A 19689-nucleotide genomic window follows, 5' to 3' on the forward strand; every position below is an offset into this window, starting at 1 on the left:
ACGCGGGCGGGGGCCCCCTAGAACGTCGGCGATTGGATGCTCCCTAAGCGCCGCCTTCCCGGACCCTTTCCCCGGGGCCCCGCCCACAACGCCGGGTGCGCGCTTCGGGAGCCGGGAGGGGTCGGGGCGGCGGCGGGAGGAGAGAGGTGAGGTTCCGGCACGCGCCCCACTCGCCGCGAGGGCGCGAGCAGCGCGCTCCCGTCGTCCGCGTCGCCATCTTTTTTCCCCCTCCGTCTGTCTGTCTGCCGTTGGCTTTGTCTGTCCGCCGCGCCGCCCCTCGCCTCCCCGCCGCCACCTCGGCCCGCAGCCACCCTCTACCCACCAGGGCCGGGACCCAGGGAGCCCTGGCCCGGCCAGCCCGAGCTGCGGCCGGGGCCCATTGTCCCGCGGTCTGTCCGTCCGGAGGCGGAGCCCAGGGACGCGGAGCGCCGAGGCTGCGGGTAAAGCGCCCCCGCGCCGGGAGCCAGCAGCCCGCCTAGCTCCCGTCGGCTCGCGCCGCCGCCCGCCCGCCTTTTGTCTGCTAGCTCCTGGGGAGGCGCGGGCTGGGTGCTTCGGCGGCTGGGTGCGGGCCTCGCGGGCCGGCGTCTGACAGGCTGGGGTGGAGCTGGGGGAGGGGAGGATGGGCGTGGGAGAGCGGACGGGGCGGGGGGCCCCGGCCGTCCTGGCGCGGGCGGCCGGAGGAGCTACTAAATTTAGATTTCGGAGAAGGCTGAGTGGTCTGAGGGTTGGTCGAAACTGCGTAGGGATACCTCTGGCTCCAGTCTAATTACCTGGGATTTACCTGTACCCCTGTTCGGAAAAGCCAGGGACACCCTCTCAACTGATGGCACACCCGAGCTCCAGCGCCCACTCGAGAGGACCCGGGGACAGTGAAACGGCTATATGATCATCTTTCTTTTCTCCCTTTTGGCAGATTCACATCACTCGGATTCGGGCGAGTTTACTTTGCTCCGAGGGAACCTCACCAGAGCTGGAGGTGGGAATGTGTACCCTCTTTTCTTAAGGCTGTAAAAGGGCACGCGCGCGCGCGGACACACACACACACACACACACATACACACACACACACACACACACACACACACACACACACACACACGGCTGTAGTGTGCCCTGGAAGCTGCATCCTAACACCTGTGAGAGAGCAGAGGCAGGATGAAGGGGGGGGGTGGCAGTGCATCCCTCCCACGGACTCTTGGCTCTGGCTTTATAAAGATGACAAAAACAAAAAACCAAAAACCCCTGCTCCCTTTAAAAATCGCATCCCTTGTAGGTCAGATCCTCAGTTTACCGGTTCTTCCCAGTTTCCTCCCAGCAGAAGGAAGACGGTCAGGCGGCTAGCTATCCAATTACATTCCTAGCTTAAGTTTCACATTTGGGCAGCGCTGAAAGCAAAAGGGACCAAGTGACCTTTTGTACCTATGGGGTTTTGTTTTAATAGGGTTGCAACCTATAAAACTAACCTCAGATATTGTGCTGCTTGGGTTAGGAGTGGCCTTCCGGTGCCATTTGTCTGTTTCCTTACTTGTTTTCAATGTGTCCCCCCACCCCGGACTTTTCTTTCTAGTGGGTGTTTCAGTTATTGTGGTTTGGCTTTGTTTTGTGGGAAGGGAGGGTGTGTGTTTATTTTGCCTTGATCCCTCAGGTGTGAAATCCCAAGAGGGACCATCTGGTCAGTTCCCCACTGGGCCACTAGGAGGCTGGTGAAAGGCAGTGGCTTGGCTGTAGCTAGCTGCAGGTTTCATCTCTTTGCCTTGTAGCTTTACTATGGAACGTTGTCTTGCCAGGATGATCTAAATAGAGCCTGGCACTCTTTCAAGCTGACTTTATTACCTCAGTCTCATAGCTCTGATTCCTGATCTTTATGGGGGGTAAATGTAGATGAGGTTTCATTTGTTTTTTTGTTACACAATAGAGAAGTGTTGAAAAATTGCCCGGCAGAGGTGGCACATGCCTTTAATCCCAGCACTTGGGAGGCAGAGGCAGGCGGATTTCTGAGTTCGAGGCCAGCCTGGTCTACAAAGTGAGTTCCAGAACAGCCAGGGCTACACAGAGAAACCCTGTCTCGAAAAACCAGAAAAAAGAAAAAAGAAAAATTAGCAGTCTGCATCTCATTCAGCCTTCCACTCTGGGAGTCTGCAGACACAAAGAAAAACCTAAAGGGTGAATTCATTCACAGCGCATATTAAAATGACTAGGAAGAAAAACCGGGTGTAGTGATACCTCTAATCCCATTAGTCTGAAGGCTGAGGCTGGAGAGTCACTGAGTCCAGGGGTTTGAGGTCAAGACACAATCTCCAAAAAAGAGTAGGGGCAGGGGAAAGAAGTGACCACCCCTATAGCTGGAGGTGTGGCTTCATTGGTAGAGTGCTTGCCCCTTATGCACAAATACCTACCTAGAATACACAGAGTTTTAGGTTCCATCCTCAGCACCATGGGGACCTGAGTATGGAGGCAGCAGGTACAGTACCAACCTGTATTCTGTTGAGACAGGAATATCAGAAATTCAAGATCATTTTTGGTTATATCTCCAGTTCAAAATGAAGTAAGGATATATGAAACTCTTATCTCCAAGAAAAAGAAACGGAAAACCAGAGACTACATACCCTTTTATTAGATGTCAGGATGCTACTCTCTAAAATTGTTCTTTCTGTTGTACATATTAGGAGTTATTTTCCTTTTTTTAATTGAAGGTCTGGAAAGAACTGTGTTTGGTATGCAGATATGATAGAAGACTGCCTGAAAGCTGCTTCCTTTGCCACTTCCTGTGGAGGCCTGTCTTTGCCATTTGCGGTTTCTTTCTTTTGGTAAGGGGAGGCAGGATCTGATTATAGGTTTGAGGGCTTTCTAGCTACACAGAGGAGTTGGTTGGCATTATCAGGTGAACTTCCTTAACTGGAGTGCATAGTACAACTAGTAGTTTGTCTTAAAGCAGTGAACTATATAATTCTATATGTGAGTCCAATTTAAGACAGTAGGAACTAAAAGGAAACAGGGAATGACTAAATCCACATCCCTAACTTAGGTAGAAAAGAGAATTTTACCTCTTCTATTTCCATTTGTTCACTCTGCTTTGTTTGTCTTGTTTTGTGGTGTTGGGAATCAAACCCAAGGCCTGACACATGCTAGGCAGGCGCTCTGCCACTATATCATACCCCGGTCTTCACTCTGTCTTGTAAAGAAAAGGCTACAGCTTCTGCAACTAATCCACTACAGAGTCTCTTACAGTGCTTATGGCTGTCAGTGTTGTCTTTAACAAGGAACCTCCAGGCTTTGCCTGCTCCTCCATCAGAGGGACAGGTGCACGTCTCTGCTGTTCTTCTTGTATAGGGAGCTTTGCCCTTTATTCCTCCCTGGTCTCCTTGCTACCCAGCAGAATTGAGAAGAGGCTATCAAATTAAGACTTTGGACCACTCCAGAACATCTGAGCAGGAGTAGTTGGTGTTCCACGTTGGGAGACTGAATTAGTACTCCACCATGTGGAAAGCATCTACTGTTCTGGTGAGAGCTTGTCTTGAGTGGTGGAAGTTTGATTTGCTCTTGTGTCATCATGCTAGGGGCCTGGGAGAGGGCCTGTATTGCAGATAAGTGATATTGTTGCTACCTCTAAGCATCGTTCCTTAGAAAACTATCTAGAGGTACAGACTGCAGGCCTTGACTTCCAGTTGCCCATGTGACAGGTCAGCTGCTACTGGTCTTTGTTGTCTTTTTGCTTTCTTTCACGTCTATGGGAGTAATCCCTCTATCCCACAGTACTTCTAACCTTGACTGCCTGAATTTGCATCCTTTTCTACCCTGTGATCTTGACTGGGACCACCTAGTAGTAGTGTTGATTCTAAGACAGCTTTCTAGAAGAATTCTCGTAAGTCCTCTCAAGTTGTTGCCTCTCAAGTTTCTTGGTCCTTGGCTTTGAGATTTACCTTTTTCATTTCATTAGTTTAGTTATTTATATCTAGTGAATTTTATATGCTCAGAGGTGTTTTTAAGGCCCTTAAATGTTCTAATTTTGTAATTTCTGGGAAGAATAACAGGCTAACAATTACCGTTTTTTAATTTTTTTTATTTTGCAGGTCAGCACCTTACAAGGACATAGTGACCTGTCCAGGGGTGAAACTGGGAAAGAACCGAGCTTGTATATCAGAGAAACATGTCCCGTAGGAAACAGACAAATCCAAATAAAGTTCACTGTGAGTACTGGGCTTTGTCTTTTGAAACCTGGGTTGGAATGAAAGAGAAACCTAAATTTTGCGGGAGAGGCTCACACTCATTTGTGAAGGAAAAGAAAGGGTTAAAGATTTCTAGCATGGATTTGAAGTATAAAGTTACTGGAGTGATGTCTAACTTGTCCAAAGGGTATGTATATGTGCTTGATTCACCCTTAATATGAACAATTACAGGAAACGTTTTGTAAAAAAGTTTATTAGGTATCAAAGCAATAAAACAATATAACATAACTAAACTGTAATACAGCTACACATACAGAAGAAACATAAAAATATAAGCTAGTATATGTTATTTGTCCAGTAGTTGCAGTATAGATTATGTAACACAGATGTTAAATATAGGACAGTTTCAGTGCCTGGGGTAGCAATGCAGTGCTTAATGGAAGAGACCCTAGACCACGAACTTAAACCGGCCTTAGAGGATGAGAGGTGGACTTAGAAAGAAAGGAAGAAAAGGAAGACAAGGGGGCCAAGTTCCAAGCCCCATCAAGCAGCAGAATGTGGCAGCTTTGGCCACGTGGTTCTGGCTTTGGGGCTCTAAGAGAGGAGTTGTAGAATCCCCACCTCAGCTAAGGAAAGCTGCTGAGACTCAGAGTGTATCAGCCGTGTCCCTTCTATATAGCGAGAGAGAAACAGCAACAGAACCAAAAACCAAAACAAGTGCTTGTTGTACAAGCGTGAGGACCTGAGTTCGGGTCTCCAGAATCCATGTGAATAAAATTAAAATAATTAAAAAAAAAAAAACCCTCAGGGGTCAATGAGATGGCTCAACAGATAACCTGCTTTGGCAGCTGATGATCTGAGTTTGATTTCTGGGACCAAGATGGTGAAAGGAAAGAACCAACTCCTGCAAGTTGTCCTTTAGCCTACCACATACATGCTCAAGTATGTGCTCACATACATGCACAATCATTTTTTTAAAAAAGATAGGTGTAATAGTATGAATTAGTGTGAATAGTGTGAATTTGCAACCCCAGTGCTGGAAGAGGGGGCAGAGACAGGTGGATCCTGGAGACTTGATGGTCAGATAGTCTAGCTGACACAGAAAGGCTTAGTTTCAGTTAAATACCCTGTCAAAAAAAAAAAGAGAGGGAGTTCCAGGACAGAGTGAGTTCCAGGACAGCCAGGGCTACACAGAGAAACCCTGTCTCGGAAAAAAAAAAAAAAAAGAGAGAGAGAGAGAGAGCAATAGAGAAAGCCATTGACCTCTGGCTTCTACACTGTGTGGACACATACACACCAAACAAAATAGGTAGTTACTATCAGACTTGTGATAATTAGCCATTTTCCTGTATTCAGGTTAGAGAAGCATTCTTAACTGAATGTTCCTAAAATAGACAGGTGGCTAATATGAAGTACAGTACATCAGCAGGAAATTCAGAAATGTGTGTGATCTTTCTGTGACAGGCCTTACCCGTGGTCAGTAGGTACTCTACCACCCAGCTACAGCCTTACCCTGTAAGACTTTCTTTTTAAAGCAATAAACAAAAATATTGGAGAGGAGTTATTATATAAGAATTAAGATGACTAAAATTTATTGAAAACATTATGACCAAAGTTATGATAGCTTTGACATCTTACATTAATGATACCAGGTAGCAAACTTTCATATATGATCATTGTTTAAGTCCTGGGAATGGCTGGGCGGTGGTGGTGCACACCTTTAATCCCAGGACTTGGGAGACAGAGGCAGGCGGATTTCTGAGTTCGAAGCCAGTCTGGTCTACAGAGTAAGTTCCAGGACAGCCAGGGCTACACAGAGAAACTCTGTCTCGGAAAACCAAAAAAAAAAAAAAGTCCTGGGAATGTTGAATAAGATAGAACCAGGTGGGTGCTTCCAGCATTAATCTGGGATAGCTAGATTTCCAAGGCTGCTTAATATTACGGGTGAGTAATTTAGGAAGATTTAGAAGTTGCTCCTTAAACAGATGTAATATGCCTGCAGGTAAAGAGAAAAAGAAGCTATCTCCTGTGTAAATCACCCACCACAGGGTTCCCAGAGACTGAGTAAAGTAGCTTGTGGGGTGACAGCACAGTCGTACTAAAGCCAGAGAACAAGCAAAGCTTGAGCAGCCTATATGCCTATGTCTACATAGCTTCTATCTGTTAGGTATAGAAGCTATACCTCGCACCACAGACAGCCAAAACCGAGACAGAACTAGAGTCAGAAAACTTGAGGCCCTGTCTTTTATTTTTAATTTTGTATTTATTTTACATAGTATAAAATGGGTGTTTTATCTATATGTCCATGCATCACATGCATGCCTGATGCCCGCAGAGGCCAGAAGAGGACATTGTATCCCCTACAACTATATTATAAACAGTAGGTGTTCTGATTGAAGAGTAGCCATTTCCCCAGCCTCTGAATTACAGAAGGTTGTGAGCCACCATGTGGATGCTGGGAATCAAACCTGTGTTCTCCATCTAAATCATCCAAACAGCCCATTCCTACCTCCTTAGCAGATTCAGTGCAAAATTGAGAACCCAGAATTACTCATTGTGAAGAAGTTGCCACTGAGTTGAAACCTTGTGTTTTAGACCTCCTCCCTTACCTGCTTTCCCACTTCTTCCTTTCTGAGTACAAGTCTGTTGACTCTGGAGAATTTGAAAATGCAGTCCTTTGTATGCTTACATTTCATGTCCTGAAATCAAGGAAGCCACCAGGTAAAAAGCTTCCCTCATGACCCTTGGCTCTCAGGTTGCAGGTACTGAGGCTGGAGAGCTGCAGGGGAAGGAAGCTCTGCAGGTGTAAAAGCACCGGGTCCTTTCTTTTCTGAGAAGCCAATGGGGAGGGGGGATGATGTCTCAGTTCACACTGCTAGCCTTCCTGGGATGGAACTGCTGTTCTCCACATAGATAGCACTACTCAGAGTGCCAGCTGGGAAAGAATCTGAGGTGTGCCCCCTTACCATATCTCCCCACCCCCCACACCACTCCCCACTCCCGCACTGATGCTTTTTCTGAACAGACATCTGCTCACTTAGAGAATATGTTCAACTGGGTAATTTCAGGAAACCCAGACTTGAATTTATTAAACTAGACTAAGGACCCAAAGGGAAAAAGAACAAAATCTTTGTCCTTTAAGACTTTTAACTTGGTCTTTTCAGCTTTTTTTTTTTTTTTCTTTTTTTTTGGTTTTTTGAGACAGAGCTTCTCTGTAGCCCTGGCTGTCCTGGAACTCACTCTGTAGACCAGGCTGGCCTCGAACTCAGAAATCCACCTGCCTCTGCCTCCCAAGTGCTGGGATTAAAGGCATGCGCCACCACCGCCCGGCTTTTCAGCTTTTTTTAAACTGGCTTTCATCGCCTTGTTCGTCACTGGTCTGTGAATCCCTAGGCAAAAGTGAGATAAATACTCTCTGCATTTCATACCAAATTTAAAGAGAGAGAAAAGGAGAAAGAGAAGAATGCCTGTAGTTTATTGTAGAACATGGCTATGGATAGGCAGATTAATGCCCACATTTAATAAGAAGGTGACCCTACATTAATATCTGGGAGCTATAGGATTTTTGTTTTGTTTTGTTTTGTTTTTTGTTTTTGTTTTTCGAGACAGGGTTTCTCTGTATAGCCCTGGCTGTCCTGGAACTCTGTAGACCAGGCTGGCCTCGAACTCAGAAATCTGCCCTCCTCTGCCTCCCAAGTGCTGGGATTAAAGACCCAGTGTGACATATTTCTTAGCAGCTTTCACTACCTTCTCTCCAAAGGATAATTCTGGACAGTTGGATTTGAAGTTTAGATAAAAGTAACTACTGGACAAATCATTTATTCCTGTTAGGAAGTTTGATACAATTGCCTTTAAGATTTAAAAATACAGGGCTGGAGAGGTGGCTCAGTGGTTAAAAGCAATGACTACTCTTCCAAAGGTTCTAAGTTCAAATCCCAGCAACCACCTGGTGGCTCACAACTATCCATAATGAGATTTGACGCCCTCTTTTGCTGCATCTGAAGACAGCTACAGTGTACTTAGATATAATAATAATAAATAAATCTTTAAAAAAAGATTTAAAAATACAAATATATTGTTTTATGTTTATTGTTTAAGATAGGAACAGTCTTAAAGAATAATATTTGTTTTAGGCTTTTCCATAGTCAGGAATGAAATGAAAGAGTAGTGTTTCTGCATTGCTGTAAAAACAATGTTTCCCAAATTCCTTAGCTGAGAATGCCAGAAGGAATCTTAGTTAGGTAATAGTGAAGAGACTCTATTCTAGAAAGGTCTGAGTAGTTAATAGAATTTTGAGTTCATGTTGATAAAGATTAAACTGAATTACTGGCTCATTTTGAAAGACTCATCTGCTTTTAGATATCTTTTAAAATTCAATTTAATTTTATGTGTATGGGTGTTTTGCCTTGAATACCTGGGTACCCATAGAGGCCAGAAGAAGTGGGTATTGGATCTCTTGCAACCAGAGTTTACAGATGGTTGTGAACCACCATGTAGGTGCTGGGAATCAAACCTGGGTCCTCTGCAGAGCTCTTACCCACCGAACCATCTCTGCCTGTCTTGTAGGTGTCTGTTCCCTGGTGCAGTGTGACAGGGAAAATGTTTATTGTTCATTTTAGGCATGTTACAAATCTAGCTCAGCTGGGCAGTGGTGGCACATGTCTTTAATCCCAGCACTTGGGAGGCAGAAGCAGGTGGATTTCTGAGTTTGAGGCCAGCCTGGTCTACAGAGTGAGTTCCAAGACAACCAAGGATACGCAGAGAAACCCTGTCTCGAAAAACTAATAAAATAAAATATAAATAAATCCAGCTTGGTTCCTTATAGACCTGAAGTGTTATTGATGAGAATTACTGACTAATTTTTTCCTTAGTGCCTGGTCTGTCTCTGGCTTTTAGGTCCAAGAACATGAACCATTGTAGAGGAATTCACTATTAGAGTTGTCCATGGTTTTGCTGTTTCAGTGGGATCAACTGGAAAAGTTAAATACTTTTGCAGAGAAGGAAGAGAAAAACTGTAGTTACTTTTGCCTTCTCTCTCTCTCTCTCCTTTTTTTTTTTTTTTTCGAGACAGGGTTTCTCTGTGTAGCCCTGGCTATCCTGAAACTCACTCTGTAACTCAGAAATCTGCCTGCCTCTGCCTCCCAAGTGCTGGGATTAAAGGCATGTGCCACCACTGCCTGTCTGCCTTCTCTTATATTGTCTTAGTAACATGTGTTACTAACACATGTGTTGCCTTAGAAATTATGAACACAGGCTGGGCATGGTGGTTGCACACATTTAATCCCACTACTCAGGTGGCAGAGGTAGGTATCTACCTGTGAATGAATATTCAAGCCTAGCCTGTCTTACATAATGAATCGCAGGCCAGCCAGAGCTTCATAGAGATAACTCATCTCAAAAAAAAAAAAAAAAAAAAAAAAAAAAAAGCCAACAGCAAAAATGTGAACGTGGTTTTAATTTGAGGTCTATATACCTAGGAAAACATTCTAACCCTCTCTACCTCCATAATTGCCACAGGTCAAGTCATGATTGTCTTAATGTCAGTTTCTCTAATCTAGGCATGGGGACTCACGACAGTGCATGATATCAGAACTCTCTTTTTTCCTTTTGTCATATTGTAGCCTTGAAAACATTATTTTGATATTTGTTCTTTTTTTCGAGACAGGGTTTCTCTGTGTAGCCCTGGCTGTCCTGGAACTCACTCTGTAGATCAGGCTGGCCTTGAACTCAGAAATCCACCTGCCTCTGCCTCCCAAGTACTGGGATTAAAGGCGTGGGCCACCACCTCCCAGCTATTTTGATATTTGAATAGTTGTTGCATGATATGAAGATACAGCAATACTATGATGACAGCCAGTACACTACACAGAGCCTGGAAGCCATGTCACATCAAATTCGTACCTCTGCTTCTAGCATATGGGAAGTCAGGACTGTGGAGGATAGGGTTATAGCTGAGGGCCAAAAGCTATGCATGAGACTGTAGGCTTTAACCCCTGTTCTAAGAGAAAGATCAAGAACGGGACCCAGAAAAGACATTATACTTACATAGACCCCAATACTTGGTTTCACCATAGACCTTAGTTTTCATCCATTTTTAGAAAGTGATTTATGTTCAATTATGTGTTTATAGGTGAGTTTATGTTCACGTGAGTGCAGGACCTTGTAGAGGCCAGAAACTTCATATTCCCTGGAGCAGGAGCTATAGGTAGCTGGGAGCCTCTGACATGGTGACTGGAAACCAAACTTAGCAAGAGCAGTAATACACATTCTTCACTGCTGAGCCATCCCTCCATCACCTTTGGTTATCTTTTTTTTTTTTTGGTTTTGTTTTGTTTTTGTTTGTTTTGAGACAAGGTTTCCCTGTGTAGCCCTGGCTGTCCTGAAACTCACTCATCTATACCTCTCTACACATAGGTAATAAAAAGTTAAATTTAAAAAAGGGAAAAAATTAAGGTGAGGACTATATATAGTACTTCTAAAGCCTAGACTAGCACATAACACATAGTGACTGTAATTGTTGTTTAGTGCGTAGCATATAGTAGCAGTGTTTAAGGATTATTTGCTGAATGAGAAAGCAAATAAATCAGATGGAGTTGACCCCTTTGTCAGTTTTTACACTGACTAAGGAACAACTAACTTCGTTAATCTTGTATTGTCTCTCAAATCTTAGCCTGCCTACTGTCCTTTCCCTTTTCAGTAAGAAAGGGCCTGGTCTATAAACATTTCCCTGGGTTTTTGATTATACTCCCTTGTTGACTGGGAAATTGGGCCTGTAGTTCCATTCTTAATAAGATAAGAGAAACCTACCTCTCTTTCTCTCTATACCTACCTCCTGGAAATTAAAAGGCTCTTGCAGGTTAACTCTTCAATAACATGGATCATAGGCAGAGTTCATGAAAAGTAAATGCAAGATCAGGGATGGCCACAAGGCCACACTGACCCAAGGACATAGATTGGAATGAGTGTTGTAGAAAGATGGGTTGGAGAGTTACTCAGAAGGATTACAGAAGCATGTGTGAAATGAATGAGATAGAGGGAATTAGGGTGTACTGTAATTTCAGGGATATGTTTGCCCAGCCTCTTCCTATGCTCATTCCACTGCTCTTCCTCCCTGTCTTCCCAGTACTAATGGAAGGTTGCAGCAAAATTGAGATTCTGCAGTTAAGTTTGTAAAATAGTGATTAATTACCTTTCCAAGGGTCAAGAATAGGAAGATTTAAGATAAGCTAACTGCCCAGGAAGAGCAGCTACACCCAGAACCAGTTAGAGCTAGCAGCATTGCTTGGAGATAAGTGGATCGATCCACACAGGGTACTTGCCTCTCTTCTACCTTTGAATGATCTGAGCTTCCAACTAGTTTGCCTAGGTGTGTACTGTCCAACTGGTAGCCTGACTATTTTTCCTTGTGACCACCAGGGGATCAAGTATTTGCTGGGCTAGAAGAACAAGCCCGACAGGCAATGATGAAAACCGACTTTCCTGGAGACCTTGGCAGTCAGCGACAAGCTATGCAACAACTAAGAGATCAGGACTCCAGTAGCAGTGAGTTCTGCACCTTCTGGTAATGACTCAGGGCAATGGGAGAGGAACTAATAGAGTGTGTGCTGTGGGGTTGTGCATGGGGATTGGGAGGAAGATCTAAGAAGGTATATTGATCTCAGGTCTGAATATGTTCACTCCAAGAAAGGACAGTTGGCATGATTTTATAATTCATGGACTCTAGTACTTGACACTGCTGTACCATATACAGAGATAGTTTCATGGGGACTGTGATATAGGACATTCTAAGACAAATGGTTAGTGTTCAGGCAGCTTGTGGGCCAGGTCAAATAAAAAGAAAAAAAATCCCTTTGCTTCAGGTCTATTTATTTATAGGTAATAAAGTATGAGTGCCATTAATGAATTTTTGCTTGAGGTCCTAGTTTTAATGTTTTACAGATTTGATAAGTGATGAGATTATGTAGCATATAAAATGCTGAAGTCCAGGTTTTTCCACACCAAAGTCCTTACTAGATGTCTGTGTTTGGGAGATCAAAAAAAAAAAAAAAAAAAAAAAAAAAAAAAAAAGTCTTTCAGGCTCGTGGACTGTCTGTTCCATGATCTGCCTGAATAGACTCACTCTGAGCTATTTTACTTCCCAGAAAGGCAGAAAGGTCTCTACACTTTCCTGATTTAATGTCAGTTTAGAGTAAAATCTCTGGTTTTTTGTTTTTTGTTTTAAGTGAAATCTCTGTTTTTGTTTTGTTTTTTAACCAACTGAAAGCTTGGGGAGAACAAAGAGAAGAGAGATAGAGAGTATGTGTGTTCTTAAGTCTATAGAAAATTCTACAGTGTTGTGCAAACTAATAATTAAACGATAGCAAGCACATGTGTTGTCGTGAAATTAATCAGGTAGAAAAAAAGAAATGAACTCTAGAATTTTTCAGAATCCTATGGAACATAGCAGTTTCTAATAGGCTGTTGTTCTAAAAAACTAAAAAGTTGTACCTTCCTTCTAGACAGCATATTTAAAAGAAAAATGTTCCTGCTAGAGATACTCAGATAATTGACAAATTACAAAAGTGTATTTTATGCAGCAGTGCTTTAGACTAAACCTACACGTGTTCCACACTGGATGCTGGTGGGGAAATGATTTAGTCTGGGCCGACCCTTCATAATTGAGATGGATTTGAGTGAAAGAAAGCTTTAATGAAAATATACCATACTCTTGAGCACCCAAATGAGGCCTGGCACGTGACTGATGCATCTGCATAGGCACAGAGCCACCAGCAGGTGATCTGGTAGGAGTTTTGTCAGGAAAGGAAATTTAACCCAGTGTTGCCCAAAAATAAATAATCTTGTATTGCAGATTTAGAACTTATGCAAAACAGAAGGGAAACGAGAAGCCCTGGGAACAGGAAAATGAGTCTCCCTCTCCATGCAGGGTACTCACAGTAGCCCTCGGAGTGTGGAACCCAAGCAGGATTGAGAGGGGGCTACCACCTAAGCGCCTCTGTGATCTCTAAAACACCATGCGGAACATCATTTGTTACTGTGGGGGTTTGCTCCCCTCAATCATTTTCCTCCTCTATTTATTTTTTATTTGCAAATGATGGACAAAATCAGCTCACACAAACCGTGCAGATTCATTAGCCACAGGTAGATTACCTGACAACCACATGATTCCCTGCTAAACTAAAACAGTTATTTCTGTCTAAGGTGAGGAACAATACTTTCCCTTACTTCTTTCACATTTAGTTTTCCATTAGGTAAGCCAGAGAACCACCTGAAACAGGTTTTATGAGGTTAAAATGTACACTACTAGAGTATTACCAACAGAGTGGACAGCCGAGCACGGTGTGATACACCTTTGATCCCAGCACTTACAGGCAGAGTTCTCTTACAGGAAGTTCTCTTGAGTGTGAGGCCAGCCTAGTTTACATAGAGTTCCAGGACAGCCAGGGCTACACACAGAGACTGTCTCAAAAGAGGGAGGAGGGCAGTGGGCAGATGAGAAGGAGAGGAGAAGGTAAACTGGGACACTTTCTACCCCTATAAATATAAACTGTCCAGGGTTGGTTACTATGCTAATTCTATTTTTCTTCTGTAATGTATAGCCCTTTCCCTATAAACTGGTAGAATTTAAAACTAATTGATTCTTATATCCTTACTGATATGAGGAAATAAAATTCTGTTACTATATATGGAAGTATGTATTAGTGTTTGTTGTAAGAGAAAAGATTGGTGGCCTCAGGGTAGAACTATCTGAGGCAGCATGGGAAATTGTGCAGGTGGCTGGGGAGACAAGTAAGTAATGAAGTCAGGAAGAGTCTGAGTCAGAGATGATGTGTGGGGGCTGAATTTGGAATGGTGTGCTTCAGAGCTCTGATCCCAAGTGTTAAGATATGAGAACCATGAATAAGAATGGTTTTGTCAAGCATGGTGATGATACATGCCTAGAATTATAGCACTTGGGAGATAGAGGCAGGAGGATCAGAAGTTCAAGGTCACCCTTGAATACATAGTGGGACTGAAGCCAGCCTGGGCTACATGAGACCTGTTCAAAAGTAACTATTACTATTTTGGTAATGTAGGAAGCTAGTTACCGTTTTTAATGCAGATTTGCCTCACATTTTCCCTGTAGTGAATATATAGCATAATGAATGGTAGTTATAGCTGATTTGTACCCACCAAGCACTGATGCAAACTGTCATACCTGAAGTCTGAAAATGAATTTTTCATTGTAGCTGCAAACTGTTAAGTGGATAGCCGCTCAGGATGTATTCTTATAAAAATCAGAACAAGTGACCAGTTTATGTGTTCCAGGTGACAGTGAAGGTGACGAAGAGGAGACCACACAAGATGAAGTATCTTCCCACACATCAGAGGAAGATGGTGGGGTAGTCAAAGTGGAAAAAGAATTAGAAAATGCAGAAGCACCTGTTGGTAGTGGGGACGCACTAGTAGAGCATGAGGCAAGTGCACACAGTCTTGGCCTGCATGGCAGCTTTCCCTTCTACCCCAGCCCGCACCCCTGAAGCTTTGCCTTCGCTCCCAGCAGAGTGAGAACTACTCTCAGGAGCTTCTGTCTCTCAGGAGGATGTTTCCAGGTTAAATGAGAGTCAGGCTGTGTTGTGGAACCAGCTTCCAAATACATTGTATCCTGAGGACTCAGGCCAGGAGCATATAGAAGGGAATCTAGTCCTTTCCCTGCAGAGTCCAATGATCTCAGGACAGAAAGCCTTGAAAATTGAAGAAATGTAATTTCTTTCATTCAAACAATATTTTATCCTTCAGTCTGCAGTGGGAACCTAAGACTATTGAAAGAGGTGGGGCAGGGAAGAGACTAGTGAAAAGTCTTCATGACTTGCCTGTTTGGTGGATTTGCAGGTCACAGAAAACCTAAATTCTGACCCCTTACTTGAACTCTGCCAGTGTCCCCTCTGCCAGATAGACTGTGGGAGTCGGGAGCAGCTGATTGCACATGTGTACCAGGTACGGAATGGGGAGGGAGCTCTGGGGCTGAGTGCCAGCAGTGTAGAGCTCAGATGCTGCAGTGGCCTTTGCCTCTGCAAAGGAAGCTCAGGTTATTGGTTCTACTAGGACTTCTTCCACCCCTCAGAGCATCATGGAAAATAATGGTTGAGTTCCCAGACAGATACACTGTAGAATTGAGTATCATGGCTTTGTTTTACTAAATTGTTTAATAATCAGTAGTGAAATAGAAACTGACTTCTCTTAACAATGATGGCTTTTAAAAGTAGAGTAGGGCCAACATAAATTATATAATGTGAGTCAACAAGATGGTTCTGGTGGTAAAGGCACCTGCTACCAAGCCTGATGACCTGAGTATAGTCCTCAGGACCCACACGGTGGAAGGAGAGAATTGATTGCCCTTATTATCCTCTGACCTCTACACACACATACACACACACACACACACACACACACACACATATACACTATGGCATGCACAGGTGTAAGCATGCTTCAGGCACACAGATAAAACACAGAGTGACATATTTTGGGGGTGCCAGTGAAAGTACAAACAAGGAAAATAGCAAAAGACATCTTCTCCTAAAAGGTACACAACTAAGAGTGTGTCTACTCCTGGTGCTCTGTGTTCTGAGACAAGAGTACATAGCCCAGGTTGGACCAGGCTTTAGAGATCATACCTGTAAAGATGATTAGAAGTTCTTAGGTTCATTAGAAGTACTTCGTCAGAAGCTCTAGGAAAGACAGTCCATAAATACTTGTTAAAAGCCACTATTCCTGCCTGGCCCCTTCATTGTACTTTTAAAATGCACATGTATCGGTACACTATGAGCCAGGACAACAAAACTATCAAGAGCAGGAATTCCGCTAAGGCTCTGAGGTGGGCTTTGGAACTCCATTATTCCTCAAACCATTCATGTGTCCCAGAATATGGCAAGAACTCAAAGTAATAAAATCTGAGCAATGGGCTGAAAGGCTGGGCTCCTCTGGAAATCCACTAACACAACAGGCATGCTTTTTCCAGGAGCTAAACAAATAGTTCCAAGTCCCTCAGTCTAAGGGAAAGAAAAGGAAGGGTGCAAACTGTCGTGAAGCAACAAGAACTTGACAGCTTAAGGCTTTGTTTTACAGCATACTGCAGCAGTGGTGAGTGCCAAGAGTTACATGTGCCCTGTCTGTGGACGGGCCCTTAGCTCCCCAGGGTCTTTGGGTCGCCACCTCCTAATCCATTCAGAAGATCAGCGGTCTAACTGTGCTGTGTGTGGAGCCCGTTTTACTAGCCATGCCACTTTTAACAGGTTAGTAGAACACCTACCCTTGTACTCAGAGCAAGTTACTAGGTATAAGAAAGGTCAAAAGAGGCTGGGCAGTGGTGATGCATGCCTTTAATCCCAGCACTTGGGAAGCAGAGGCAGGCAGATTTCTGAGTTCGAGGCCAGCCTGGTCTACAGAGTGAGTTCCAGGACAGCCAGGGCTACACAGAGAAACCCTGTCTCGAAAACAAAAAAAACAAAAAACAAAAACAAAAGAAAAAAAGGTCAAAAGAAACACGAGATAAATAATTCAAATGAACTGACAAAATAATCTGGAGATAAAAGCAATGAGACTTGGAGATACAATAGACAGTATGTACTAGATATCCCTCAAGGGAAATGAATTGCTTTTTTTTCCCTATCAGACTATTTCCAACTAGAAAGTAATGCAGAAACATGCAAGAGCATTCATGGTAAGACAGACAGAAGTTACAATATGCTAAGAGGACCCTGGTGCAAGGACACACTGCTGTGTTCTGGGAAGACTGAAACACTGTCCTCTCATTGTCTTGTTTGTACAACGCACAAGCTACTTTTCCTTATGGGCAGTGTCAGATAGGAGGTGTGGTAAGGCAGTGAATTAATTGTACCTGTGTGAAGGAAACTTCATTCACACACCAGGCTTAGACCTGCACAGCTCCTTAAGAAATTGCCATTCTGACTTTGCCTTGTGGGGTTATTCTAGGTAGATTTCTATGGCAGGTGGCTCAGTTGCTAATTCAAGGTGGGCCTTAAAACATAGTAGGCACCCTAGTCCAAGGAACAGAAGGGGTCCTCCGAGCATTCAGACCAAGCGGTGGACTTGGGGCAGTTTGCCTAGTGGATAAGGAGTAAGCTTACCTACTTGCTACGGTGAAATACTAACCATCAAAAATCTTTACTTCTCAGTGAGAAACTTCCTGAAGTACTTAATATGGAATCCGTACCCCAAGTCCATAGTGAGGGTCCCTCCAGTGCTGAAGGAAAGGACATTGCCTGTAGTCCTCCAGTATACCCTGCTGGAATTCTGCTTGTTTGCAACAACTGTGCTGCTTACCGCAAGCTACTGGAAACACAGACTCCCAGTGTACGCAAGTGGGCCCTTCGTCGACAGAATGAACCTTTGGAAGTAAGGCTGCAACGACTTGAACGAGAACGCACAGCCAAGAAGAGTCGGAGAGACAATGAGACCCCAGAGGAGCGGGAGGTAAGACGCATGAGGGATCGTGAAGCTAAGCGCCTGCAGCGCATGCAAGAGACAGATGAGCAGCGAGCTCGAAGGCTGCAGCGAGACCGTGAGGCCATGAGGCTGAAGCGGGCTAATGAAACCCCAGAGAAGCGGCAGGCCCGACTTATTCGAGAGCGAGAGGCTAAGAGGCTCAAAAGGAGACTGGAGAAAATGGACATGATGTTGCGAGCTCAGTTTGGTCAGGACCCTTCTGCCATGGCAGCCTTAGCAGCTGAAATGAACTTCTTCCAGTTGCCTGTGAATGGGGTAGAGTTGGACAGCCAGCTTCTAGGGAAAATGGCCTTCGAAGAACAGAACAACAGCTCTCTGCACTGAACCACACCCTCTTGCCTGACCTCCCATCCACTCCAGCCCACGGGGATTGGTACTGCAGTCACTCAGGAGGCCACAGTCCTTGCTGCCACAGGCAGGTCCCAGTTGGTTGCAGGGAAACCTGTGTACCCTCTGCATTTGGGAACAGGATGGGGTCAGGAGGGACCTGGCTCAATGCAGCTCTGGACAAGGAGCAGGCACTCCAGAAACCTGGACTCTTCAGCCCACAGTGGCAGGCCAGGATTATGGGACTGAGGACCCAGTATGGTCATGAAGCTGTGAGGGCAAATAAATTAATTTTATCTTTCCTGGACCTTGGCTTTTTTTTGTCTCATTTCTGTTTTATCCAGTGATTTGTGGCAGTAGAGAACTTTACAGGGATTTGCCAGTATTTCTGGTGGCTCTTTCTTTTCTGAGGCAGAGAGTTAATCAAGTTAGGAGTCCAAGCAAAGGACTAGTGATAGGTGAGATCAAGTCATCTGTGGTGAAGACTAGAGTAGAACAACTTCTCATGCTTGCAGTTTGGCTGCCATGATATGTAGAAGATGAGCTACTCATCTCTCTCTGTGCTGGTACAAGATTAAGCATAGAACTTTGCTTATCCTGCATCAAAACTTACCTACACTTTGGATATTTATAGATCTTGAGGTCCAGAAGGATGTGCCCTAGTTAATTTGTTGCCAGAAAAATAACTATGCCAGGAATGTGGACCTCTTCCAATGAACAGGGACATTTGGATTCCTCTCCCACTGTAGATCTAAGGCTGTTTAAAAGTGTCAAATGAATCACAGCAATCTATGGGTAAGTCCTCCCTGACCAGCTGAAAAATGCTCTGAAGAACTATACTGAAGCATGGTGGCACACACCTTTCACCTCAGCACTCGGGAGGGCAGAGGCAGGCAGATCTACAAAGTGAATTCCAGCTAGGGTTGGTTGTTACACAAAGAAATCCTGTCTTCAAAACAAACAAACAAACAAAAACAAAAGACAGACAAAAAAGTTACATTGAAAAGAGAAAAGAGATTAAGTACTTAACTAATCCAAATGCCTTTCACTGAAGTCCTCCTTGGACTATATCAAATGACTGGATACACTGGGTCCCAATGAATACCTTGTCCACTTTACATGGGTTAGCTTATTCTTTTTTTTTAAGATTTATTGTATGTAAGCATGCTGTAGCTGTCTTCAGACACACCAGAAGAGGGCGTCAGATCTCATTACAGGTGGTTGTGAGCCACCATGTGGTTGCTGGGATTTGAACTCAGGACCTTTGGAAGAGCAGTCCGTGCTCTTACCCGCTAAGCCATCTCACCAGCCCAGGATAGCTTATTCTTTTCACAACATTCTGAATTAGTACAAATTCAGGAATCAGATACATGGGTTCAAAACCCCAGGTCAGTGGTTGCTTGCCTAACATGCTTGAAGGCCCTAGCTTTGATCCCCACCATTGCAAGACGAACCAACCAAAACCACAAAATAAGCTACGTGTGGTAATATACATGTTTTATCCCAGCACTTGGGAGGCAGAGACAGCCTAGTGTATACCAGTGAGCTCCAGAACAGCCAGAGTTATGTAAAGATACCCTATCTCAAAAACAAAAACCCACTGTCTTATTACTGTGTAACTTGAGCCAGTTATTTAATTATTGTCAAAAAATGCTGATAATACTAGCGATAGACAGTTGATAAATCACAG

At 44.0% G+C, this 19689-nt stretch overlaps 1 protein-coding gene across 13 annotated transcripts; it reads left to right on the plus strand.

Moving 5' to 3' along the window:
• The first annotated feature begins 15 nt into the window (after window positions 1–15).
• On the plus strand, window positions 16–18306 carry Znf821 (zinc finger protein 821). 13 transcript variants are annotated; one of them, XM_031341387.1, is made up of 9 exons: window positions 16–146; window positions 914–976; window positions 2694–2807; window positions 4071–4187; window positions 11583–11708; window positions 14472–14620; window positions 15036–15140; window positions 16272–16438; window positions 17342–18306. In XM_031341387.1, exons 4-9 carry the CDS (start codon window positions 4148–4150, stop codon window positions 17994–17996), a joined length of 1242 nt encoding a protein of 413 aa, XP_031197247.1. In that variant the 5' UTR covers window positions 16–146; window positions 914–976; window positions 2694–2807; window positions 4071–4147; the 3' UTR covers window positions 17997–18306. The 13 variants fall into 13 exon arrangements, with proteins under 13 accessions (XP_031197247.1, XP_031197244.1, XP_031197255.1 ...); XM_031341395.1 differs by having other exon boundaries at window positions 131–440; window positions 11583–11727; XM_031341386.1 differs by having other exon boundaries at window positions 131–440.
• The last annotated feature ends 1383 nt before the right edge of the window (window positions 18307–19689 follow it).

The sequence above is a fragment of the Mastomys coucha genome, unplaced genomic scaffold, assembly GCF_008632895.1.
Source record: "Mastomys coucha isolate ucsf_1 unplaced genomic scaffold, UCSF_Mcou_1 pScaffold22, whole genome shotgun sequence".
NCBI lineage: Eukaryota > Metazoa > Chordata > Mammalia > Rodentia > Muridae > Mastomys > Mastomys coucha.